The sequence below is a fragment of the Exophiala aquamarina genome, assembly GCF_000709125.1.
Source record: "Exophiala aquamarina CBS 119918 chromosome Unknown aczIA-supercont1.2, whole genome shotgun sequence".
In the NCBI taxonomy this organism is placed as follows: Eukaryota; Fungi; Ascomycota; class Eurotiomycetes; order Chaetothyriales; family Herpotrichiellaceae; genus Exophiala; species Exophiala aquamarina.
In genome coordinates this window covers 3,556,948-3,579,694 of record NW_013550586.1, presented here as the reverse complement: position 1 = coordinate 3,579,694, position 22,747 = coordinate 3,556,948, and the positions used below count along the sequence as shown (strand labels likewise).

Below are 22,747 nucleotides of genomic sequence, written 5' to 3'. Positions count from 1 at the left end.
ATGTTCTGTTGATGGCCTTGCCAGTCCAGTCTTTCGTAGCTTCTGGCATCAAACGCTGTATTGATCAAGCCACACTGTAGTATGCCTGCAAACCATCTCCTTTCCATCCTCCTCAAAGTCCTCGCCCTTAAAAAACAACCGCCATCCTCGACTTCGACTTTCCACTCTTCATCAAATCCATCATCTCATGAATCTGCTCCAACTTATACGTATCCACATGGGGTCTAATCTGATGCTTCGAAATGAATTCCAGCGCCCGCGGCATCTGCTGCGGCGGACCCGTACTCTCACTTCTGATCTGGTACAGCTTGCGCATGAGATCCAGGGCTGAAAACTGCAGCGGTCTAGGCGGAAGGCCGATGACCATCAATACGCCGCCGATACGTAGGATCTTGGTGGCGCTGTCGTATGCTGCTTGTGCGGCGCTGAAGACTACGGCTGCGTCGGCGCCGCCACCCGTTGCGTCGCGGATTTGTTTCTCGAAGTCAGCATTGCGGCTGTTCACGGTGATGTCGGCGCCATTTTCGGTCGCGGCTTGGAGGACTTCGTCGTTGATGTCGATCCCGATCACTTTGAGGCCCATCGCTTTGGCGAACCGGATGCCCATCTGCCCTAGGCCGCCGCAGCCGACGATAGCCATCCATTGTCCTGGTTTCAGGGTGCAGGAGTCGACGCCGTGGAATGCTGTATTTTGGTGAGTATGTCTGAATCGTTAGGCGGAGAAGGGGTGGTTACCTGTGATGCCCGCGCAGAAATACGGCGCCGATGTCTCCATGGGCAGATTGTCTGGGAGGATGATGGCATTACGATAGTCGACGGATGCGTACTCAGCAAAGAAGCCGTCTGTTTGGAAGCCTTGGATTTTGGCTGTCCCCAGTCTGCAGTTGAGGTTGTGCACCAGACATCCATCGCATTCGACTATACATCGTTATTAGTTCGGTGTTCAGTGTCGACCTCAGTTAATGCGCGCAAGTATTAGAGATGCAGGTACTCACAACACACGTCCTTGATATACAGAAACCCGAGCCGATCGCCCTTCTGGAACCCACTGACGCCCTTGCCAACCTCTTCCGCGAATCCGACTCCCTCATGGCCCATCACCACGGGCTCAGTAGCGGCAATTGATCCGTCGAACAACATGAGGTCCGAATGACAGAGACCTGCCGACGCGACTTTGACCAGGATCTCATGATCCTTGATCTTTGGGAGTGGGATCTCATCGATTTTGCATGTGTTGGTTTCCTTCATGACATTGGTAAGCTCATTTTGAATTTTACTATCTGGATGCCAGATGCATGGGAGAGGGCGCACGTACAGGATGGTACCGTGCAGCTTTCATAGTGGAGGGGGCCATTTTTGAAGATACCGCCGTCTATGAGCTTTGACAATGATGCGACCTGTTGCTGCACTTTGTTTTTTCGTTTCGCGGCTCAAAGATATTCACATGCCCCGACGCTGTACGCATTGGCAGCAGAATATCAATTTAATCGGCCGTGGTCCGTCCGTACCTGAGTTGCGCTGTAAGTTGTAGCCCCGGTCGCTTTCGGCAGTCATAGTCCACCCCCCACCAAGCTGTTGACATGTTGCCAATCGCTCTCAACATCCCTCATGGCATTGTACTTCATTTGCTGTGTTTTCCGCATTGTGGAGCACTCCTTCACCGGAGACTGAGCACCGGTCTTTGCGGGGATTCTAGCATGGGGCTGCACGAGCCGAGGTAGGGGAAGGAAGAAGCTGTTGGGGAATCTCACCGGGTTTTCGTATCGGGGATGCCTGTGACAGTTCTGAGTATGAGTACAGTAAGGTATGTGTGGATGGGTCCTTGGATTTGTCTATGGAAGAAAAGATGCATCTGTGGTGTTGTCTGCTCTATGTACACAGGCACGACAGGTAACGAGATGAGGTATTCCACCCCAAGTAGACAGGCTCACAAAACATACCAACAAGGTACGTATCCTTACCAATTTTGCGAGGCTTTTTGCGTCCCTCTCGAGCTTGCCGATACTCCGACTCTATTCCTCGCAACTTGCTAACTTGGTGAAGATTCTGGCTTTGCCTCTAACAATTTGTACTTTGTAGATGCTGATGCTATAGCCATCTTTGCGTCCCCGTACTTCATCTTCCCTCTCCCCGTCACACCCGCGCATGATCAATTCTGCACATCTCCAAAGCCTTTCACGCTCTTGAATCCCCGGATGTTGACCCGTTTAGCGTTCCCAAACACTCGGTGGGTGTTGGGGCTGGCATCAGCCTCGCGCAGCTCTGGCCCATCGAGAGCATCAACATGATCCCATTCATGCACCGCCATGAATCTGGGTGCATTTGCAGATGCCGCGCCATGCCCTTTGACTAATTCGTACCGCTGCGACCGCCGGTACCCGGGCACTCTGTTGAGCATACCCAGGTGCTCCTCATGGTAGAAAGAGTTGTAATCATCGGCATCGACTGGGTCGACCTGCACATTCAGAATAAATGGTGGACGCACTGCATGATTTCCAGCATTAGCATCCTTAGCAACGAACAGACGAACAGAAGCAGCGGCAATAAAATCCCTGTGCGCACTCACGGCGACCACCTCCTTTGGGATCGAAATCTTCAATCAGCTTGTACACCCTGATATCCGAGACTGTCCCGTGCTTTGCGTCTCCCGTCGGATCGCTGAGACGGAAGATGTCCTCTGCCGAGCCTATCGAGTCGAGTTGGCACATTGTCAGACATGTCTTGTCGTTTGGGGGCTCCAGATCGGTGTGCGATAACTGCACGGTGTGCAGCTTGGTTTCTGCCACCTCCAGCGGCGTCTTGGTCGACAGCTCAAAGTCATTGTACGCATGGTAGAAGGTGGCCCGCGAAGCTGGAATCTTGGACAGTAACGCAGGCAGGCCCTCTGAGGTGTACCATTTGGTCCAGGAATCCACGTCGCCGTCTGTGGGCTTGGATAAGATGCGTAGCAGGAATGGAGAGGCTGCCATATTCTCAATGTCTGAAATGCTTCACGCAGTCGGGGCTGGACTGGTCAAAGTTGGGTTGTAAGATGTATGCAAAATGCAGAATCCCCACAGGATATTCACAGAGGCTCCTATATCTACTAGACTGCTAGTATGGACTATACACAGCATAACGTCCCCTGCCCATGATGTTGCCCGTTGTGCCCCAGCGCAGATTTCAAGAGCTCGGAGAAGCATTCTCCGGGATCTGGGACGCATATTGGAGAGAAAAGTTTGAGCTAATGCAAGGCCCAAGGGACCGCCCCCCGGCAGAGTGCAGAATCTAGCTTGACGAGATGCTGGGGTATCGCTGGGGTGCTCGTGTCCAAGTTGGTGGCTTGTGAGTTGTTCGGGATTCAAACGCCGCGTTCGACCACGGCGATGATTCTCCATGACCACCCATCTACAGCATGATCTGGAGCTGGCAGTCTTAGAACACATCTTGAACGCTAAGGACGTACAGTGGAGACACGTCACTGGTCCCTTGGGCTGAGAATCACCCCGTATTGACTTTCAGCCTCCCGGTAATGACACCGAACTTGGAGTGTGAGTACGTACCAAGACTTAGATTCTAGGTGGACCTTTGCCAGCGCGGTGACTCTGTGTTTTCGCTGTAACAGACGACGGATGATATTTGTAAATGTGATGTGATGTGATTCAATGAAGAATGTGCGATCTTTCTATCAGCAATGGGTTCACATATTGAACTATCTGAAAGCGTCGGGTGCGATCTCACCATTCCCACACCCATCTTACACCATCTCATCCTCTCATCAGTCCAAGAACATGGAGATAGAACCGCAATCGTATGCAAACACCAGCCACGGGACCATTTGTCCGCCATATTCAAAAATTCAACCTCAGGAAACCCTTTGAATCAGTCTGGTAGTCTTCTTTGGACGCATTCACAACTGCAATATGGCGCGGATTTGCTGGCGGTGGCCTTAGACAGACAAGGGCTACAAGCTCATTCGACTATTGTCGTGATACTGAGTGGCAGATCCGAGTTTCATCTGGCACTGAGGGCAGCAACAAAATTGAACTGTCCGTTTTCACCCATGAATCTAAGATCGCCTAAGAACGCCAAAGAAATCCGCCATATGCTCACGCTCACCCAAGCAAAAGCCATCATCATCGACAACGCAAGCATCGTTGAAGATCTAGAGAGCAATGTCCCAGACCTGGTGAGCGACATGCAGGTCAAAGTGGTGCTAGACGGCCCCGTCGTCCGCCGAGGATATCTGTCTCTCAGCCAACTGATTGAGAAGGCGGCCGTCGATGAATCTTTTGACGAAATCAGCACTAGATTGGACACGGTCCCTCGATTTCGGGACGACGTGGTGTACATTGGATTCACGTCGGGGACCACATCGCTACCAAAGGCCGCACCACACACGAACTTATCCTTTGTCTGTAACATGAGGTCGTGGCAAGAAGCATTTGCGTTGGACCACAAGCGAACCTGGCTCCACATCCTCCCAATGAACTCGGTCGTCGGGAGCTCTTGGACACTCGCCTATTTGATTCCAGGAGGAAGTGTAACGCATGTTCAAGCTGGATTTGAAGCCGAATCCATCGCGGCAGCCATCAGCAGTGGCGAATATACAGACATGCTGGCCGTTCCGTCGATGATCGATCTGCTGGCTGCAAGCCCTTTGTTGGACGATCCTCATCACCAAGGTCTTGATCGCCTGATCGTGGGTGGAAGCAAGATCTTGCGTTCCCACGTGGACAAGGCGTTCCTCAAGCTCAGATGTAGACGATTCAGTCCTTTCTTTGGCATGACTGAAGGCACCTCAGTGTGCAGTGAAACTCTGACTGAAGTACCCGCCACCACTGATGAGCCGATATACGCCGGGTTTGTGAACCCAGGATGCAAGGTGCGAATATGCGATCCCTCCGACACCAAACCAGTTCCGCGCGGAGTGCCTGGCGAGTTGGTGCAAGGGGGACCTCAGCGTATCAAGAGCTACGTAGGCGGCCAGGGCAAAGACAACTTCTTCACCGAGGAAGGTGAAGTCTGGTACCGTTGCGGCGATCAAGCGGTGATGCGCACAGATGGTAGAATTGCCATTGTGGGACGCTACAAAGGTGAGCACAAGACAGTTCGTTCTTCACTTTACCCTGCTGAGAACTGACAATGTTGCAGATATGATCATCCGCGGTGGCATGAATATAGCCTCTGCGGCCGTGGAAGCAGTGATATCCGAGGGAACAAACATTGATGTGAGTGTTCATACCACCTTGTCGTCTGTGTGCTTCACCTAATATTGTCTTCAGTCTCAGGTTATAGGTATTCCACATGAAGAAGCAGGAGAAGTCCCTGTGGCCATCTTGAAGCATCCTGCTGATGACCAAGGTGTCTCTAAAAAGGTCAAGCAATTGGTTCTGCAAACCATGGGCCCTGCATACTCTTTGGAATGTGTCTTGCCTCTTAGCGAGCTCGGCCTTGACGACTGGCCAAAGACGACTTCCGGCAAGGTTCTGAAGAGAGATTTACAAGCCCTTGTCAGTCAACTCCTTGAGCGTGAGAGGACCCCCGAAAACAGCTGTACAACAAATGGAGACGTATTCAATCAACACACCCCTTTGGAGCACTTTCTCCTCGAGTTCGCTCAGAAGCATGACATGCTCATTGACAGCATTGATGACGGCTTTCTCGCGGCAGGTTTGGATAGTCTGCTCGCATTGCGACTCAGAAATGCAGTCGTCAGAGAAAGCGATAGAATAGGTGCCCATATACAGTTGGGCTTGAATGAAGTATTCACATGTGGAAATATCAGGCGGCTCGCAGCGCACATCACTGACATTGCCAACTCACGGAAAGTCACCCATTCCGCTGAGACACAGATCGAATCTACGCTGGAGATGATGTCTGACATGGTGGAAGAGTTTGGGATTTTTCGTTCACGCAAGGCCAGATCAAAATCGAGTATGCCCAGCGGAAAGAAATTGGTGAGTATCCTCCAACACAATAACAGCTTCACAGACTCACAGGCATGCAGCTTCTGACTGGAGCCACCGGCTCGCTCGGCGTGCATGTCTTATCTATATTACTTGCTCGTCCAGACGTGGATGTCGTTTACTGTGCTATTCGAGGCGACAAGCCTCTTGGCCGACTACGTGCATCATTCAGCAAACGAATGCTGGAATATCCCGAGCATACACAAAAGATCAGATTTCTGCCATACGAGCCAGGCAGATTGGTGGAGGGTTTACAAGAAACAACACGGAACGAGATGCTCGACAGTTTAACTCATATCGTTCACGCGGCATGGCCTGTCAACTTCCATCTCCCTCTGACTACTTTTCGTCCACACCTCAAAGACGTACAAGATCTCATTCAGCTGTCGTTGGATGTCAAACCCCGGCCGGCACAAGTATTGTACTGCTCCTCCCTGGGAGTAGCCTTGAACACCATCGGCCAGAAGAGTGTGGCAGAAGCACCCATGATGGATTTCAGGCAAGGCCTGAGTACTGGATACACCCAGTCTAAGCTGGTGGCGGAGTACATCATCCAGCAAGCCGTAGAAGACTACGACGCCTCTGCGTGTATCCTCCGTATAGGTCAGATTGTCGGGGACACCAAGGCAGGGATCTGGAACGACGACGAGGCTCCTCCTACCATTATCCGCTCTGCACTCGCACTGGGCTGTCTTCCTTCTCTAGACATGGTGAGTCTGAACTACACACAAGTCAGATGGTGGCACATCCACTAATTTTTCTCTCTTTCAGACATGCTCGTGGATCCCTGTCGACAGTCTCGCGCATGCTATTGTCGAGGTTGGCTTGACTGCAAACCAACCTCCAAGGCATTTAGTCTACAACATGTGCAATCCCAGCACATTCTCTTGGACTACAGATCTACTGCCTGCTCTTGCGAATGCAGGGCTTACTTTCCAGACGGTCCCCTTCGCAGAGTGGATTGAGAAGCTGAAACAATATGACGGTTCTCACAGCGCAGAAGAAGCCGTGGATAACTGTCCCGCCGTCAAATTGATTGATTTCTGGGAACGCAGCTATGGTGGCAAGACACGGAGACACAATCTGCTACATTGCGAAACACGCAATGCACAAGAGGACAGCGAGAGTATAAGATCTGCCCGCCGAATCATCGAGTCTGGGCTGGTGAAGAGAATGTTGTCTGCGTGGATGACAAGATGGGAGCCAAGAATAATACCCAATGGCTCTTGTTGAGCTGTTGGATATGCAGAATAGTAGCAGAACTGAATACATAACTACAAATATGTGTTGTAAGCACAACTCATCCTGAATTTCGGCTGGTGATCGATCTCCGGGTTCCTTCAAGTCTCCGCACTGGCTGCAGCAGGGCCAACCCAGACTCAGTCAATAGGCCTCGTGGGGTAACTAGTGGGTTGGTTAAACTTGGCCCTAGCAGCCCTAGCATCCCTGTCACGGGGGCGATTGGTTCGTCAAGGCTAGGGGCTCCCATGACCAGTGTGCGGGCGTCCGAGCCCCCCATAATGAATGAGAGCACCTCCGCCTAGGCCTTAGTCCCCCACAACTCCCCGCCTTCACGCTTCTTGGAGGGCCACTCCTCCCCTCAAAGACCTTGCCAGGGCGCATTCAGCCTGCTGCTACCAGTTGGTCTTCCCTCCGCCACCACCCACCAAACTCGTCTTTCTCTTCGTCTCTTGCATCTACCACAGACAGCCACAGACAGGTATACAATTCATAGCTGATGTGAAAACAGCTCACCCGCCCATAATTCTGATTCCTCGGTCTGGATGACCGGCTCCGGATGCACATATTACATACAAGGACATCTTTCTCGTCCATGATGGCCTCTCAGAACGACTGCTACGAGCCACCAAACAACGAGAACGAGGTTTCCAAGAAAACACAGCCAGCAAAGCGCAAGAAAGGACAAGCCAGGAGCTCCAAGGAACTGGCATGTCTCACATGCCGGCCCAGGAAGATCAAGGTTGGCTTATCAACGTGTCTAGCAAGCTCTAGCAATAGCACTCACATTCGCCAGTGCGAACGGATTGACGGCGTCTGTGAGAGATGCAAGTCGCTCAACGTTGTGTGTCGACTGCCAGAACGCGATGAGCGCCGATTGTAAGTTTTGGCCTATCCTGCAGAATATGTACATGTATTCAATCCTCTCAGTCGATATTCTAAGGACTATATCGTCCTCCTCGAGAACCAAATTGCCGAACTCAGAACGGTGGTCGCAGAATTGCAACAAGATCGTCAGAATCAGCTACTATCCCCCGTGCAAGAATCGCCTAACAGAGAAGGCTCCCCTCATCGATCACCTGGGAGGTTGTCATCACCGCTTCGAACGCTCGAGGCGTCAGTTCATCACTATACACAGCCTCAGCTCGCGCCATCTCCACAGGATTCTGATACATCGGCTGCTCCGTCGATGGGCACGGAGCTTTCAAGTGCCACAGGAGTCAGGCTCGCCAAATCCTCAACTGGGTCAGAAGCCGGAGAGAGCCTGATCACACGACTATGCAGAGCCCGGGGACGACTCAACAGTACCAATGAAGGGCAATTGCGTTATTTTGGCCCAACTTCCAGCCTCCATTTGACAGAGAGCGTCACGTCCATATTCAGGTACTGCAATGACGTGGCCAAATTTGGACCAGGCCTTGAAAAGGACATTCCCTGGGCCATGCAGCAGTATCTCCTGGACTTGTACTGGAAGTATCAGCACAATCTGTTACTGGTGGTTCACAAAGAAGCTTTTCTCGCTGGGATGGAGACTGAGCAGTCCCCATACTTCAGTCGTTGCCTGCTTTTGTGTATGCTTGCATCCGCGGCACGGATTTCAGACAGTCCCGAGATCAGGGCATTGTCCATCCCGGTGGACGAAGGTACCCCGAATGAGACGGCCATCCTCACGAGACGAGCGGAAGAGGCTCTCGAAGAAGAATTGAAAAAGCCGCGCCTGACCACGATATCATCTCTCATCCTGCTCAGCGTGTTGGATTGTACTCAGTCAAATGACTCAAGAGGCTGGATGCGGGCAGGTATGGCTTTACGGCCCAGAACGTGGAAGCAGGCAAATCACTAATATTTCTAGGCAATGCCTGTCGCCTGGCGTTTGACCTTGGGCTGCACCAAGACTGGTCCCATCTATCACAATCGAATTTTACAGCTATCGACGCCGAGGTGCGGAGCGTCGTGTTCTGGGGATGCTTTTCTCTAGACAGGTAGGTTGATGCTATTGACCTCCAGTGACAACGCTGATCATTCCAGGCTTTGGGGTCTATACATCGGGCGACCACCAGTCATCAATCTATGTGATGTGTCCATAAGCCGGCCTGATCCAAATGGACATTCTTGGGACACCAAGGTGCTCGCGGCATGGGTTGAATTGCTTGACTTGGCAGGTCAGATTAGCGAGAGATTGTATGTTATTTTATCTTCTGTGGCGAGCACAGCGAGTGACGAGAGTCTGCTAACTTTGCCCCAGGAACAGTAATGCTTGCTTCCAAGAACAAATCGACTTTTACATGACAGCTCTGGAGCATTGGGATTCGAGCCTTGATCCGACCCTGACATGGTTTCGGCAAGCACCTCCAGCGATATATCAACTCAGGTGAGATTTCCCGCACTGCAGAATCCATTACCTTGCAGAATGCTTAACATCTTTGGTCCCATCAGGATCCAATATTCGAGCTTGACAATTCTACTGAACAAGCACAACGCCGGTTTCGGAAACACAGAGAGACAGCAAGATTCAGCGACTGCCATCTCACGCCGCGTCTGCGTCGACCACGCATTCCAAATCTCCACCATGGTCCAGGACTACGACTTACACCAGGGGGGTGCTGCCACAATGAACGGCTCGGCCTTATACAACATCACCATGGCCGCGACGATATTCATCGCCGACATATACGAACGAGACCGCGACGTGGTGTCGTCTGACGAACTCACAGCCCTGACACTGTGTCTGGACGCCATGAAGAAGATGGAGGGCGTCGAGGTAGTCGCCCGCAACGTGCGCAAGATCGTCCAGACCATCATGCGCGTCTGCGGCGTGCAGAACCGTCGCGATCACTCGGCTGACCAGGTCGAGGTCAATATAGCGGCGAGAGCTGCGAGTGCGAGTGTCAAGGACGTCTTCCCCAATACGAGTGTGAGTGCGAACGCGAACGCGAACACGTCGACGCATCATGGACACGGACCTAGTGGTACTGGCAATGGCAGTGGCAGCGGCAATCTCCACATGGATCAAGATCTGATGGATTTCAATTTCGACCAGGGCGTTCTGGATAGCGTGCTGCACTTCCCGTTTGAAGAGGCGTTGATGGATCCAACTTCGGCGCCGGGGTTCTTTTTGCAGTGAAGCCACACCACTCATGGTACATGTATTATGGGGAACACTTTGGACCAGGTGTCAACCCCTTGACTCTTGAGGATTACTCAAAAAGACGGAATATAATGCTACGGCACTTTGTAGCATAGTTCTGCACCTTGGGCCTGTTTAATAGTCATGCTTGTTATGACCAAGGTCATGACAGATACTACCAGTCAATGAAATGACATGGGGTGACTCTGAGGCTGCAGATTGACAATGGTGAAATTTGTTCTCCAGTATTACCCGGTGGTGAATGTAGCTTGTGCATTTCTCCCCTGCTAGTATCACTTGAGCTCCGACGATTAGCATTGCAAGCTACATGCCAGTCCCGTTCCCTTCGCGAGTCCAGAGTCCAGATAATCAGACACTTTACTCTTCCCCTTCGCTTGGCATTCCTCACACGCTTTCCACATGCTTACTATCCGAAATGCTATCACTCTCCGGCGACCCTGTCGCATTCGCCGCCGTGCCAACGGTCCCCTTCTCCGAAACCACCTGCCGGTGGTGGTCATGGTCACGGATCTCCTTGTCCAAAGCGGCTTGCTGCTCTTCCGTGAGATGGCTCACATCCAAAGCGACCTCGTCGCCGAAAAGCCCTCCCACCTCCTCCAGACTCAGCCCTTTGGTCTCGGGGAATTTCCACGCGAAATACGGTAGCATGGCGGTCGTGACGAGGATGAAGACGAGATAGAATCTCCAGCCGATGTTGTTGAGCGCGGGGCCGGCGGCGGTGGTGTAGACTGGACAAAAAAAAGAAACACAGAGTCAGTGTTTGTAGATGTAGGGGGGGGCCACGTCCCTTATTTGTGGTAGAAAACCTAACTTACCAGTGGTCATCAAGAACAGGCCGCTGACGGACCACCCAACGCCTTTGGCGCGGATGTTGGTCGGGAAGATCTCGGAACAGTAGACGTAGCTGGACACGTCGACGCCGAAGCCGTAGAAGGTGACGAACAGGAAGATGAAGGCGATGCAGGCGCCTTGGCCGGCTTTGTTGGTGTTGCCAACCGTCGTATAGTGTGCGCTCAGAGCTGTTACTATGATCAGGCAAAAGACGCAGCCGGTCTGGTCGTGTTAGTAAGGACTTAGGAGTATGTACTGGACAGGAGTAATAGTAGTAGCAATGGTAAGAATAGTGAGAAAGTATAGGGCATCGCTTGGCAAGGGTCCTCAACTCACCAGACCAATTAGAATGATTTTCCTGCGCCCAATTCGGTCAATATAGAGGGCATTGATATAATTCAAAAACGCCGCCCACGAGTTGTAAATCGCCAACAAAAGCAGTGGAATCGATCCCGTAACGCCCAGATTGTTCAGCAACAGAACCATGTAGTTCGAGACGACCAATACGCCGGTACTCTGACACATGGCTTGGAGATAGAAGCCGAACAGCATTCTCTTGCGGTATTTGGGAGAGATGATCAGTTGGATCATGTTGAGATTCGGTTCTGACTTCTCGAGCTCGATCTGTCGTTGAATCTGTAGGAATTCTTCCCGAGCACCGATGTGTTCTGGATCGCTGGGGTGGGCATGGAGCCTCTCTAGGATCTTAAGGCCTGTGTTTGCGGATCAGTTAACCGGGATCCGGGAGGGTCTTGCGTTCTAAGTATGGGCACACCTACCTTGTTCGTGCTTCCCATTGTTGACGAGCCATCGAGGTGACTCGGGGATGACCGGACTTCCAATGAGGAGAAGCAAAGGTGCCACGATCTGCAGAGACAGAAGCAGTCTCCACTGAACGGTGGCATTGTCTTCGTAATATGTTCCGAAGCCAGCCCAGCCAGAACAAGCCTTGAAGGCAAGTCAGTTTCTAATATTCCAAACTTGATTAGGGCCAAAACCTCACATATGAGAAGCAAATGATAAACCCGTGCGATCCCACAATTCTTCCTCTTTGTGCCGGCGGCGAAATCTCAGAGATGTAGGTCGGGATGGCGGTGTTGACGAATCCTACTCCCAGCCCATTGAAGAATCGACCAACCAGGAACATGGCGATGTGAACAGAACCTGCCTGGATGGCTGCTGAGACGATACAGACGACACAAATCACTTGGACCGCGCGCTTTCTGCCCAGCTTGTCCAGAAGCCAGAAAACAGTCCAGCATCCAATACAGCCTGCGCCGGCGTAGAGACCGTTACTGGCTCCGAGAATGCTACCTCCATAGCTACTGGTAGCTACGAAATCGAAGTAGTCGTAGAAGGATGGTTGGCCAATGACCGACCCGATGATGGCCGAGTTGAAGCCATAAGTAAAGGAGCCCAAGGCAACGAAGAAGGCAACGGCAAAGTTGTACCTGTTGGCTTTCGCCCGAACGTGGCCCATACTGAAATAAATTTGACCGGAAAAAAACAATAATAAGGGGAACACCTGACAGGCAAGCTGGGAATGTGATTCAATCCTCTCTTTGACTTCTCTGAAGAGACCACATAAGGAGTTACATACTTACCTACATATACTGTATATCCGCCCTCGTCGACACCTATACCGGGGCATGGGGTCTGGGGCAAAAACGGGGAAGCGGCTGGGCAGCGCGGAGATCATAGTCCGTTGCCCAGGTTTGAGCCAGCATTGAGCCGCGGTGAGATAAGTACGAGACACGGGCTACATGGACAATATTCTCCAGGGTCCTGTCCTCTCCTCCAGCAGAAACGGGAACAGGAACGGGCATCATTCAACGATTGACGCGCCAGCGATCTAGGCCACGCACGCACAGTTTCCAGAACCCTGCCTGCTTAGTTTAGATACAGTTCACCAAGTCCACAATATTCAGTCCCATCTACTGGTGCATCTGACATCAATCATGGTGCAACTCCAGCCTAGTGGTCCCGAGTGGCAGGGTTCTCCTCCCAAGCACGGCCATCTGTCTGAGATTGACCCCGAATTCGCGAAGCTGAAGGACGACGCCGACAAAGCCTTCGCTGGGCTGTGGTCACTGCCCCTGGACGAGTTCAAAGCTGCTTGGCTGAGTGCCCCCGTCGTTTTCCCGGACAATGCTCCTCAACCTGGAATCGACTATACGGTACTCGAGCAGGTGGCGCCCGTGCGTGATGGCACCAAGGTCGGTATCAGGATCTATAAGCCTTTGAAGGCTGAGAGCGGGGCGACTTTGGTTTTGAAAGCACATGGAGGAGGTCAGTACCTAGGACCGTCCTCGACCATATGATCTTTGATTGATCAAGCTGATAATAAGTCAGGCTGGGTGGTAGGCAGTCACGAGGTGGAAGAGGTCGAGAATCGATTCCTGGCCGCCAAAGGAGGCGTCGTCGTCGTCAGCGTCGATTACCGCATGGCGCCGGAATTCAAATATCCTTATGCCATCAATGATTGCTTTGATGTGCTTCAATGGGTACGAAGAGATGTCGACCTTATGTACTCAATGATACTAATTCAGACAGTGCAAATCCAATGCAGCAGATTTGGGCATCCACCCAAAGCGGATTATAGTAGCAGGAGGAAGTGCCGGCGGCAACATTGTGAGTTCTAGACACTACATCCATCTTTTGTATGCATCCTCTCTTACTCTCGATGCAGGCTGCCGTCCTAGCACAGAAAACGAGAGACGAGAGCGTTTCGGGAGTCGTTGGCCAGATCCTGAATATACCAGTGACATGCCACCCCAAGCACTTCCCACTCAATCAATACCCTGGAGGAAGCTATCAGCAAAACAAAGACGCCAGCGTAGTCGATGCCCCCAAGATGCTCTGGTTCTGGGACCAGTACTTAGCTGAAGCGACGCCTGAAGTCTACGCGAGTCCATTGTTGGCGAAGGACCTCAGCGGATTGCCACCAGCACGTGAGTACCTTTACCCATCTCAAGGCCTTTGCTTGGGATGCCTATACTGACCACCATATCTGCAGTGATCCAAGTTGCTGGACTGGATCCTCTTCGCGACGAGGGTCTGGCGTATGCCGAAGCTCTAAAGGCAGCGGGAGTCCCAGTCACCTTGCACACGTATAAAGGGCTGCCTCATGGGTTCTATATGTTTCCCCAGTTGAAGCAGAGTGCGGAGTACTGGGGGAATTGTGTTGACTTTGTGCGTCGCTTGAGCTGGAAGTGAGCGAGACAGGCTACATACAGACTGCATTGCTACAATTTTGAGCATCAATGCTCTACCAAGTCTACATGAAGAAGACACAAGTATCAAGTGAAGCATATTCAAGATACTTAGAGAGGGTCACGCCTATGCTCATCGTACTATATTCCACCGACAGCTCTAATTTCAGTGAGATGTGCGAATCCCTGCTGAGGCTCTTGAATGCGTCGAACAATGCTGTACCATAACTGCCTCTTCATATCCCAAACTCCGCCCACGGGGCAGACGGTACAGAAAACACCCACGCATCTCGTCGAGTCTTACAATCTCCCTACCCCGCTCTCAACGACAGGACCGAGGGCTGGGTGGTGGAAACTCGGAGTTCGATTTCCGCGTGATTGTCCCGAAAGACTTGGACATGCACCTCCCAAGCTCCAGCCTCTCAGTAAAGCGACAAGATGTGTGGTGAAAATGATAAAGAGACTAATTAGCAGTTACTGTAGGCATGGTGTCTAAGAAGTAAATATGAATAGTGTTTTCGACTTAATCCCGGGGGAGCATTCTACACGTATATGTACATGTACCCTTCATAAGACATTCTATACCTCTCATAAGAATCCCAACCATATTTCCCCACAGCAAGTAAAGACCTAATCATTATCATATCCCTCCCCTGATCACTGCTCAGAAATGGCGTCCTCTATAGCAAAAAGGGTACTGTATCCTCTGTCACCCTCTCCTACTTCCCCCATCCCCATTCTCATACCCATCTTTCTTCACCACTCTTCGCAATTCTAATCCTCTATCCAGATCGCCCTCACCGGCGCCGGAAGCGGAATCGGCCTCGCAACAGCAAAACTCCTCGCCTCCCGCGGCGCAGTCCTCAGTATCTGCGACATCGACAAGTCCAAACTCGACACTGCCCTCTCCCAACTCTCCGGAAAGGGGCACTTCGCGACAAAAGTCGACGTGAGCAAATCGGCGCAGGTTAACGCCTGGATCGAAGCGACTGTGCAGAAACTAGGCGGACTCGATGGCGCAGCGAATGTTGCGGGGATTGAACGGGAGGGAGGGCGGCATTTTGCGGACGCGAGGGACGAGGATTGGGAGATGGTGATGGCTGTGAATTGCTCGGGGGTGTTTTATTCGATGAGGGCGCAGATTCGGCAGATGTTGGAGAGGGGAGGGTCGATTGTGAGTTTGGCAGCAATCCAGTTCAGGAACATAAGTATTGATACTGACACACACTCCTCTTGGGTCTACGCAGGTCAACGTCGCCAGCATCGCGGGCTTGATTGGTGTCGCAGAGACAACATGCTACAACGCAAGCAAATTCGCAGTGATTGGACTGACCAGGACAGCGGCGCGCGAGTATGGCTCTCACAATATTAGAGTGAATTCAGTGGCTCCAGGTTCGTCTCCCCTGGAGAATGCCAATTCCAAATTGAAATCACGCCCAGGAAGAAGTGAAGAAGCTGCTTATGTTAACTGACTGTGTATCTAGGTGTGATTGCAACACCACTAGTCCGCGCCATGGAGACAGGACACCGGAAGGGCACCGTCAAGACAAGCCAGCAGGCTCTGGACAGGCAGGCAGATCCCAGAGAGGTCGCGAATGTGATTGCTTTCCTTTTAAGTGATGAGGCCTCGTTCGTCACGGGGTCTGCGTACAAAGTTGACGGAGGATGGACTGCATAGAAAACCTCCATGATGGAAATCTGCTGTAAAGGATGTCATTGTCTGGGGTCTGCAGCAAGACTCAACAAGTGTCAAGACCATATGTCGGCTAGGTTTACACAGGTAAAGACTAAAATATCTACTATAAGTCGTCTGGGGCGTACATAAGTATAGATTCAAGCATCTACTATAGGTCTTCGTCGGAAGGTACAAGAGTAAAGACTCAAAATCCCCCATGCGTCGTCTGGGTTTGCAGAAAATACTCACATCTATACCTCGTCAGGGGTTTGCAGAACTACAGTAAAGTAAATAGTGACATCTCATATACATCGGTGTCAGGAGTTTACAGAAGCGAAAAAGGAAACAAAAAAAAAAGAAAGACCATGCCCCTTCTGCGGCATTTGAAATGCACATATTGAACTACCTCACAAGACGAAATATAACGCATGGGACAGAATTGCTCGCGGACACAAGTACCCGCTAAGTTTGCCGTGGAGCTTAGAATTGGCAATTTGGCAAGTCGTAGTGCAGAGTGTCTGAATTCTAATTTCTGGAGATATATTGCCGTGTAACTTGTGAGCTGGAGGAGGGACAATGGGGTCATAGATCCGAAAGAACTCTGACTGCTCTGCCGCCTCGAATGACCCTGGGGCCGGATCAACCATGGTCCTTGACCAGCCTCGGAGACGACTACAGACAGTCACATGAGTTTCATGGGAGTCAGTGATAACTATCTATACTAGGGATATTAGGACATCGCTTCCTCCTCTTTGCAAAGAGTGACGGCTCTTCAGGCTCCCAATCATGGCATGCACTGGGTGGATAACAAGGCCATATGTCAAAAGTTGAAGTTTGAACTCATGTTCCATAGCTACAGCAGAAATCAAGTACATACTAAACTAATTCTAGAACCCGGTATCTCATGTTTATGCCAGTACGAAGCCCTTGTATCCTGCATCCACAGACTCCTGGCATTTCTGTTTGTACAGCGGCATGCCGGCCATGTAGTTCAATGCCTCGCGGGGCTTTCCAGGGATGTTGTCACCAAAGTACCAACTGTGGGCTTCCTTGAAGAGACCTTTCTCAGCACCCTCATTGACATGGGCTCGCCACTCATGCTCTGCCACCTCGGTTGCATCGATGCTCTTATAATTGTTCTTGGAGATATACTTAATGCATTCGACGATCCACGCACCTTGGGCCTCAGCCGACACGGGGCCAGTTGCAAAGGCGGTCGGTGCTTGTGGTCCGTACATGAAGAACATGTTGGGGAAGCCTCGGATAGTCATTCCCAGGTTGGTGTATACGCCGTTAGCAAACTTGTCCTTAACCGACTGGTTGTTAATGCCACGGATATCGATCTGGGTCAGACCTCCAGTAACAAAGTCGAAGCCAGTAGCTAAGACTAAGATGTCAAACTCGTGTAAGTGGCCGTCTTCAGTCTTAAGACCTTTCGGGACAAATTCCTTAATCGGGGTCTCGCGAGTGTAGACGATGTCGACGTTGTCTTGGTCCAAGATTTCAAAATAATTCTGCTCCAGGCTGATTCTCTTTGTGCCAAAGGGATCCAGTTGTTTTTCGGGGGTAAGTTTCCTGGCCTTCTCGGGCGACTTAATGCGTTTGAGCGTCTTCTCTCGCCAGAACTGGTATGCTTCTTCGTTGGCCGCTTTGTCGTCAAGAACGTCGGCACATGTGCCTAGCCAAAAGTGAAGTCCTCCGGTCGTGAACAGCTCTTCATAGATCTTGCGACGCTCCTCTAAAGGTAGATCCATAATTTTTCCAGGTCGAAAGTCATAAGTAAAGCCGGCAAAGGTGGTGGTTTGCTTCTTCTTCCATTCTGGTAGGTTGTCCTTAAAGTATTGGTTCCTTTGGCCGTCAATAGGGTCATTCCTCATGGGCAATGCCGTATTAGGCGTTCTCTGGACAACGATGAGATGATTTGCCACGCGGCCGATCTCCTGAATCGCTTGCACACCAGTCGCTCCAGTCCCAATGACGCAAACCCGCTCGCCTGTCATATTCACGCCACCTACGGGCCAGTGGCCAGAGTGATAGATCTTACCTTTAAATGCATCGAGACCAGGGAATGGTGGAGTATATGATTTGGCAGCAAAGCCGGTGCATGGGCAGAAGAACTTGCACGTGTAGATGTCGTATTGATCTCCATTGACCTCGATCTTCCACTGGCTCTGAGACTCGTCCCAATGTGCTGAGGTCACTTTGGTATTCCAGACAATGTCCGGGCCGAGACCCCAAACATCAACAACATGTTCAAAGTAGGTAACCAGTTCGTCTCTGTCTGGGAAACGCTGCTTCCATTGCCAGGTCGACCATGTAGCGGGATCGGAGTACGCGTACTGTGGGACTTCAGTGTCGACACGGGCGCCGGGGTAGCGATTCCAATTCCTGGTACAAGGGTTAGTTGGCCTATACCAACCATGACGTTGCTAGGCGCCTTACCAGATGCCACCTGGGCCATCACCTCCTTCGATAATCTTCGCCGAAAATCCCGCTTTGCGGAGCTCGTGCAGCAAAAAGAGGCCGCTGAACCCGGCTCCAATGACGATGGCGTCGTACTTTTTTTCGCTAAGTGAACCCATGATGAGGTTGTCAAGATCCTTTACAGCGTCTCCTAGGTCAAAGACAGAAGTCGTTAAGATATAAGCAAGGAAAATGTACCGCGCCTACCGAACAGCCAGACCTCAGGATATATTTTCGCACCTGGAGACACACCAAGCTGGTGTTCGCCCACAGTTCGGACGTTGGTCCCCGATATCTCTACCCCAGACTCGCATCTCCAAGTGTCAAAGCTGGTTCGAGGTGATAGCCGAGGGTTTGTGGCAAAGAATGTGGCTGTCAGGTGAGAACGGGGTTATAACGCCGGGGGTGCTCAGAGATTCTAGCCTCGGCCATCGCAAGCCTGTTGCAAAGTGCCGTGATCTATGAGCGGGCATGATCGTCCTATGATTTCTGGGATTGAGCAGCCCTGTATGTTGTTGAAGCAGTGAGGTCGACAATGCACGAGATGAGAGGGAGGTACGGAGAATGACGAAGTACTGATGGTTCCAAGTTCACGGGGTTGTCGCCGCCGCCTTCCACCTTCCACTCCTACCGCTACTGCTTGGCGCAGCCTTCTCGGCTTGGAACAATGTTGTTGCCGTTATAGATCTATTTGCTCTCATTTGATTGACCTGCCATCACACGATCAACGCAAATGGCGTGATGACCAGATCTACCTCAGATCCCAGCCTTGCACAGGTTGGATACAAGTCGTCCTATTTCAATGAGTACTAGCTCTGCTCCCTTGGAGATGTGGTAAGCCTTGTCTGCCGACAGAATTTTGTGCCCTTCGTCTTCAGAACTTACTGCACCATGGACTTTGGAATGTAGGAAAGCATCGCGTCCTCAATGGAAGATTCCTACTTGTCCTGAGCATCCCAGCTCCTCTGCAGAAATGAAGTCTCGCCAATCTCAGACACATTTGCCGTGGCTTGACACTTCGGCAGTCCATGTCCGAGCTTCCTCCCCAGTGACTCGAGCAATCAATAACGACCAGCTGATGACTCTGTTTACATTTCTGATTTCTCACATTGTGGTTGCTGATTCCCGGATCTCCTGATAGCTCCTTTTTGTTTGTGTCACTACTCACAGGCTCTGAAACGCACCTTCAACATGGCACAACCGGGCTCCTCAGGCTCGATGCCGGCAGTTCTTCAAAAGTTCTTAGTAACAAGCAAGACTGTGGTCGTCACCGGTGGTGCGAGAGGACTTGGCTTCGAATTTGCCAAAGGTCTGGCTCAGGCTGGGGCCAATATTGCGGCTATTGACAGAGATGATATTGCTCCTCCATACTTTGACCAGCTATCACAAGCTGGTGGCCGACATAAATACTATAAATCCGACGTCACAGACTACAAGGGCTTGAAGGCTACAATTAATCAAATCAGTCAGGACTTTGGGTCTATTAACGGATGGTAAGCATGTGAACCCTACCCTCTATCCAAGAAGTAGTCGAAGCTCACAATGTCAAAGTATCCCGGCCGCAGGGATTATCAGGGACAGGCCCTTCCTCCAGCATTCCACCCAAGATCTCGAGGATACAATGGACGTTAATGTATGGTGATCATGCTCTCAGTTCCAAACCCGCTCTTGCCTGTGGATTGACTCTAATACCTTTTCATCTAGGTAAATGGTGTCTTCTATACAATGCAACTGTGCTGCGCCAAAATGGTCGAGCAGGGACAGGGAGGCAGCATCGTCTGTATTGCGTCTACTGCAGGGCACAGGTCGCTCTTCCCCCAGACCATTACTGCATACACCGCATCGAAGTACGCTGTCCGTGGCCTTGTCAAACAAGTAGCGGCCGAGATGGCTCAACACAAGATTCGCGTCAACTCGATCAGTCCAGGGTGAGGACTATCCGATACACCATATTTTGGGAAATTCTGTTTCTGAAGGCTGACTTAAAATAGTGTCATCAAAACAGACATGTTAGAGTCAGTCATGCAGGCGGAGCCTACCAGAAGAGCACTTTTCGAAGGAAGCAACGTGATGGGGCGCCTGGGTACTGCTGATGAACTGGTTGGTATGGTTCTGTGCCTGATGAGTGATGCCAGCCCCTTCACGACCGGCCAGGATTTCCTAGTCGATGGTGGACAAATCTGAAGTCATCGAATGCTTGCATCGGGGATCAACATCTACACAGGCAATCGCTGTATTGGCTGTACTGACAATGTCGAAAAGCCAAGGCGGCGTACGTTCTGATGTTTGCAGAACCACTCCAGGGGTTGAATTCTCTAGGGCACAGACTACAGTGGCAGTAGTAGACTTGGACATAGATTATTTTCCATGAAAATGCATAGACCAGCAGAACAAGGTATGCTACATCAATAACTACAACGTTGGTCTTATCCCGTAGAAAGGAAGGCGAAAGTACACTCTCGGCAGGATTGGTTCGGGGGCGATTTTACAACTACAGCTTCTCCTGCTGATCAGCACCCGTTTTACTGGATAATGACAGTCTTTTCCATCATGTGAGTACTTGCCTTGCAAATCTTTGCCCGTGATTTTGAGAACCAGTCAAAAGTCGGCGCCGGGGTACTTTAAGCTCGAAATCCGGAGATGGACCACCGGGCCTCTTTCTCCGCAACTTCACCATCTATGCTAGTCTTTTTCGGTGCTCATCCGCCAGAAGCCATTTGCCAACCTCGATAGTCGTTGTGGACGCACAGTGATAAAAGTATGGCAGGGAGCACATCTCCTCTCGGTCAGACTCGAGTCTGGCGGCACCACTTTCTAGAAATCCATCCCATCTCGATTCTCCACTAGTTCCTCATCCTCATGGCCGCAACGAAGAGACATGCTCTCGTATTCGGGGCGTCTGGGGTGACAGGATGGGCAGTGGTGAAGGAGCTTCTGCTTGACTACCCAGAGGCTGGGACATGGAATAAGGTGACTGCCTTGACCAACAGGCCTCTGAGTCTCGAGGTTTCCCAGTGGCCGACGACGGGGAACTTGAGCATCGTGTCGGGCTTGAATCTGCTCGAGCCATCTCAGGAGGTCTTCAATGGGACTGTTAGGAAAGAGATCTCTGATATAGACACGGTCACCCATGTCTTTTACTATGGTGAGTCCCATCCCTATTCCAGAACATTGTCTCGAATCTCGGACCTTACAACTTCTGTGTGACAGCCTACAAAGCCAATCCGAATTTCCAGCAGGAGAAAAAGGACGCCGTTGATATGCTGGTGCGGGCAATCACTGCCGTGGATCAACTCTCGCCGGTTCTTCAATTCGTGGCTTTCCAGACGGGTGCAAAGGCAAGCTACTCTCTTCCATGTTACCGAGTCTGAACTAACGCTGAATAGATGTATGGCTTTCTTCTCCAGGAGGATCATTATCACCCAGTACCACTTAAAGAGTCGCTGCCCAGGTTAAAGCCACCCTTCAGTGATCAGCTCTTTTACCATGCCCAACTGGAATGGTTAGAATCTTATGCCAAAGGCAAATCATGGACCTGGTGCGAAACCAGGCCAGATATCGTGGTGGGATTCGCTCCAAACCACTCTGCTTACTCTCTTGCCGCGTCTTTGGCCATCTACTTCTCCCTTTGGAGAGAAATCAATGGCCCAGGTAGCGTAGTCCCATTCCCTGGAACGATGAAGAGCTGGAAGGCAAAGCACAATGACGCCGGCAGTGTGGCGATTGCCAAATCAACCATATTTCTATCGTTGCATCCTGAAATCAGCGGAAATGGTGAAGCTTTCAACGTGGCGTCCTCCGCCAAATATGCAACGTGGGAGGATAAGTGGCCTCTGCTGTGTGAATACTTCGGCCTCAAGTCAGGGCCGCCAATTGACCCGTCCAAAGAGGTTCGAGCGTACATCAATGACAACATTGGGCGCTGGAAGGAGATGGAGCAAAAGAACAAGCTCCGAGAGGATATTGCTCAGTCAGGAATCACAATGCCAGGATTTGAGATTCTCCATCTAACGCTGGCCGATTTCGATCGCCAGTATGATATGAGCAAAATCTACAATGCCGGGTTCAAGGAAGATTACTCAGTCATGGAGATCTGGGGAACGACCTGGGATGAAATGAGGAAGGCCAAAATGATACCGTGAGCATGTTGTTTAAAGCCAATGGTACCACTATATCAGTCATGTTTTTTACCGTCAAACAAGAATGCCTTGATCTCTCGAGTACGTTTACT

The 22,747-nt window shown here is 51.2% G+C and overlaps 10 protein-coding genes across 10 annotated transcripts; 6 read left to right on the top strand and 4 right to left on the bottom strand.

Annotated features, from left to right (window-relative positions):
• Positions 1–127: 127 nt before the first annotated feature.
• A1O9_03107 (uncharacterized protein) lies at positions 128–1,248 on the bottom strand (the record flags this gene model as incomplete). The annotated part of the gene is made up of 3 exons (XM_013408676.1): positions 128–684; positions 736–918; positions 996–1,248. The coding sequence occupies 3 exons, from the start codon at positions 1,246–1,248 to the stop codon at positions 128–130; spliced, it is 993 nt and encodes a 330-aa protein (XP_013264130.1).
• A 901-nt stretch (positions 1,249–2,149) lies between these two features.
• On the bottom strand, positions 2,150–2,969 carry A1O9_03106 (uncharacterized protein; the record flags this gene model as incomplete). Its single annotated transcript, XM_013408675.1, has 2 exons — positions 2,150–2,484; positions 2,567–2,969. 2 exons carry the CDS (start codon positions 2,967–2,969, stop codon positions 2,150–2,152), a joined length of 738 nt encoding a protein of 245 aa, XP_013264129.1.
• Positions 2,970–4,042: 1,073 nt separating this feature from the next.
• A1O9_03105 (uncharacterized protein) lies at positions 4,043–7,181 on the top strand (the record flags this gene model as incomplete). The annotated part of the gene is made up of 5 exons (XM_013408674.1): positions 4,043–5,075; positions 5,134–5,216; positions 5,271–5,939; positions 5,990–6,658; positions 6,720–7,181. The coding sequence occupies 5 exons, from the start codon at positions 4,043–4,045 to the stop codon at positions 7,179–7,181; spliced, it is 2,916 nt and encodes a 971-aa protein (XP_013264128.1).
• Positions 7,182–7,785: 604 nt separating this feature from the next.
• A1O9_03104 (uncharacterized protein) lies at positions 7,786–10,311 on the top strand (the record flags this gene model as incomplete). The annotated part of the gene is made up of 6 exons (XM_013408673.1): positions 7,786–8,066; positions 8,118–8,986; positions 9,040–9,169; positions 9,216–9,412; positions 9,480–9,558; positions 9,597–10,311. 6 exons carry the CDS (start codon positions 7,786–7,788, stop codon positions 10,309–10,311), a joined length of 2,271 nt encoding a protein of 756 aa, XP_013264127.1.
• Positions 10,312–10,719: 408 nt separating this feature from the next.
• On the bottom strand, positions 10,720–12,646 carry A1O9_03103 (uncharacterized protein; the record flags this gene model as incomplete). The annotated part of the gene is made up of 5 exons (XM_013408672.1): positions 10,720–11,063; positions 11,151–11,388; positions 11,503–11,879; positions 11,946–12,114; positions 12,170–12,646. 5 exons carry the CDS (start codon positions 12,644–12,646, stop codon positions 10,720–10,722), a joined length of 1,605 nt encoding a protein of 534 aa, XP_013264126.1.
• Positions 12,647–13,124: 478 nt separating this feature from the next.
• On the top strand, positions 13,125–14,382 carry A1O9_03102 (uncharacterized protein; the record flags this gene model as incomplete). Its single annotated transcript, XM_013408671.1, has 5 exons — positions 13,125–13,455; positions 13,519–13,670; positions 13,720–13,797; positions 13,856–14,117; positions 14,183–14,382. The coding sequence occupies 5 exons, from the start codon at positions 13,125–13,127 to the stop codon at positions 14,380–14,382; spliced, it is 1,023 nt and encodes a 340-aa protein (XP_013264125.1).
• Positions 14,383–15,048: 666 nt separating this feature from the next.
• On the top strand, positions 15,049–16,056 carry A1O9_03101 (uncharacterized protein; the record flags this gene model as incomplete). Its single annotated transcript, XM_013408670.1, has 4 exons — positions 15,049–15,072; positions 15,169–15,552; positions 15,626–15,770; positions 15,863–16,056. The coding sequence occupies 4 exons, from the start codon at positions 15,049–15,051 to the stop codon at positions 16,054–16,056; spliced, it is 747 nt and encodes a 248-aa protein (XP_013264124.1).
• A 905-nt stretch (positions 16,057–16,961) lies between these two features.
• Positions 16,962–18,635, bottom strand: A1O9_03100 (uncharacterized protein; the record flags this gene model as incomplete). The annotated part of the gene is made up of 2 exons (XM_013408669.1): positions 16,962–18,441; positions 18,496–18,635. The coding sequence occupies 2 exons, from the start codon at positions 18,633–18,635 to the stop codon at positions 16,962–16,964; spliced, it is 1,620 nt and encodes a 539-aa protein (XP_013264123.1).
• Positions 18,636–19,707: 1,072 nt separating this feature from the next.
• A1O9_03099 (uncharacterized protein) lies at positions 19,708–20,700 on the top strand (the record flags this gene model as incomplete). The annotated part of the gene is made up of 4 exons (XM_013408668.1): positions 19,708–20,009; positions 20,068–20,149; positions 20,221–20,444; positions 20,508–20,700. 4 exons carry the CDS (start codon positions 19,708–19,710, stop codon positions 20,698–20,700), a joined length of 801 nt encoding a protein of 266 aa, XP_013264122.1.
• Positions 20,701–21,375: 675 nt separating this feature from the next.
• A1O9_03098 (uncharacterized protein) lies at positions 21,376–22,658 on the top strand (the record flags this gene model as incomplete). The annotated part of the gene is made up of 3 exons (XM_013408667.1): positions 21,376–21,661; positions 21,727–21,881; positions 21,924–22,658. 3 exons carry the CDS (start codon positions 21,376–21,378, stop codon positions 22,656–22,658), a joined length of 1,176 nt encoding a protein of 391 aa, XP_013264121.1.
• Between the last annotated feature and the right edge of the window lie 89 nt (positions 22,659–22,747).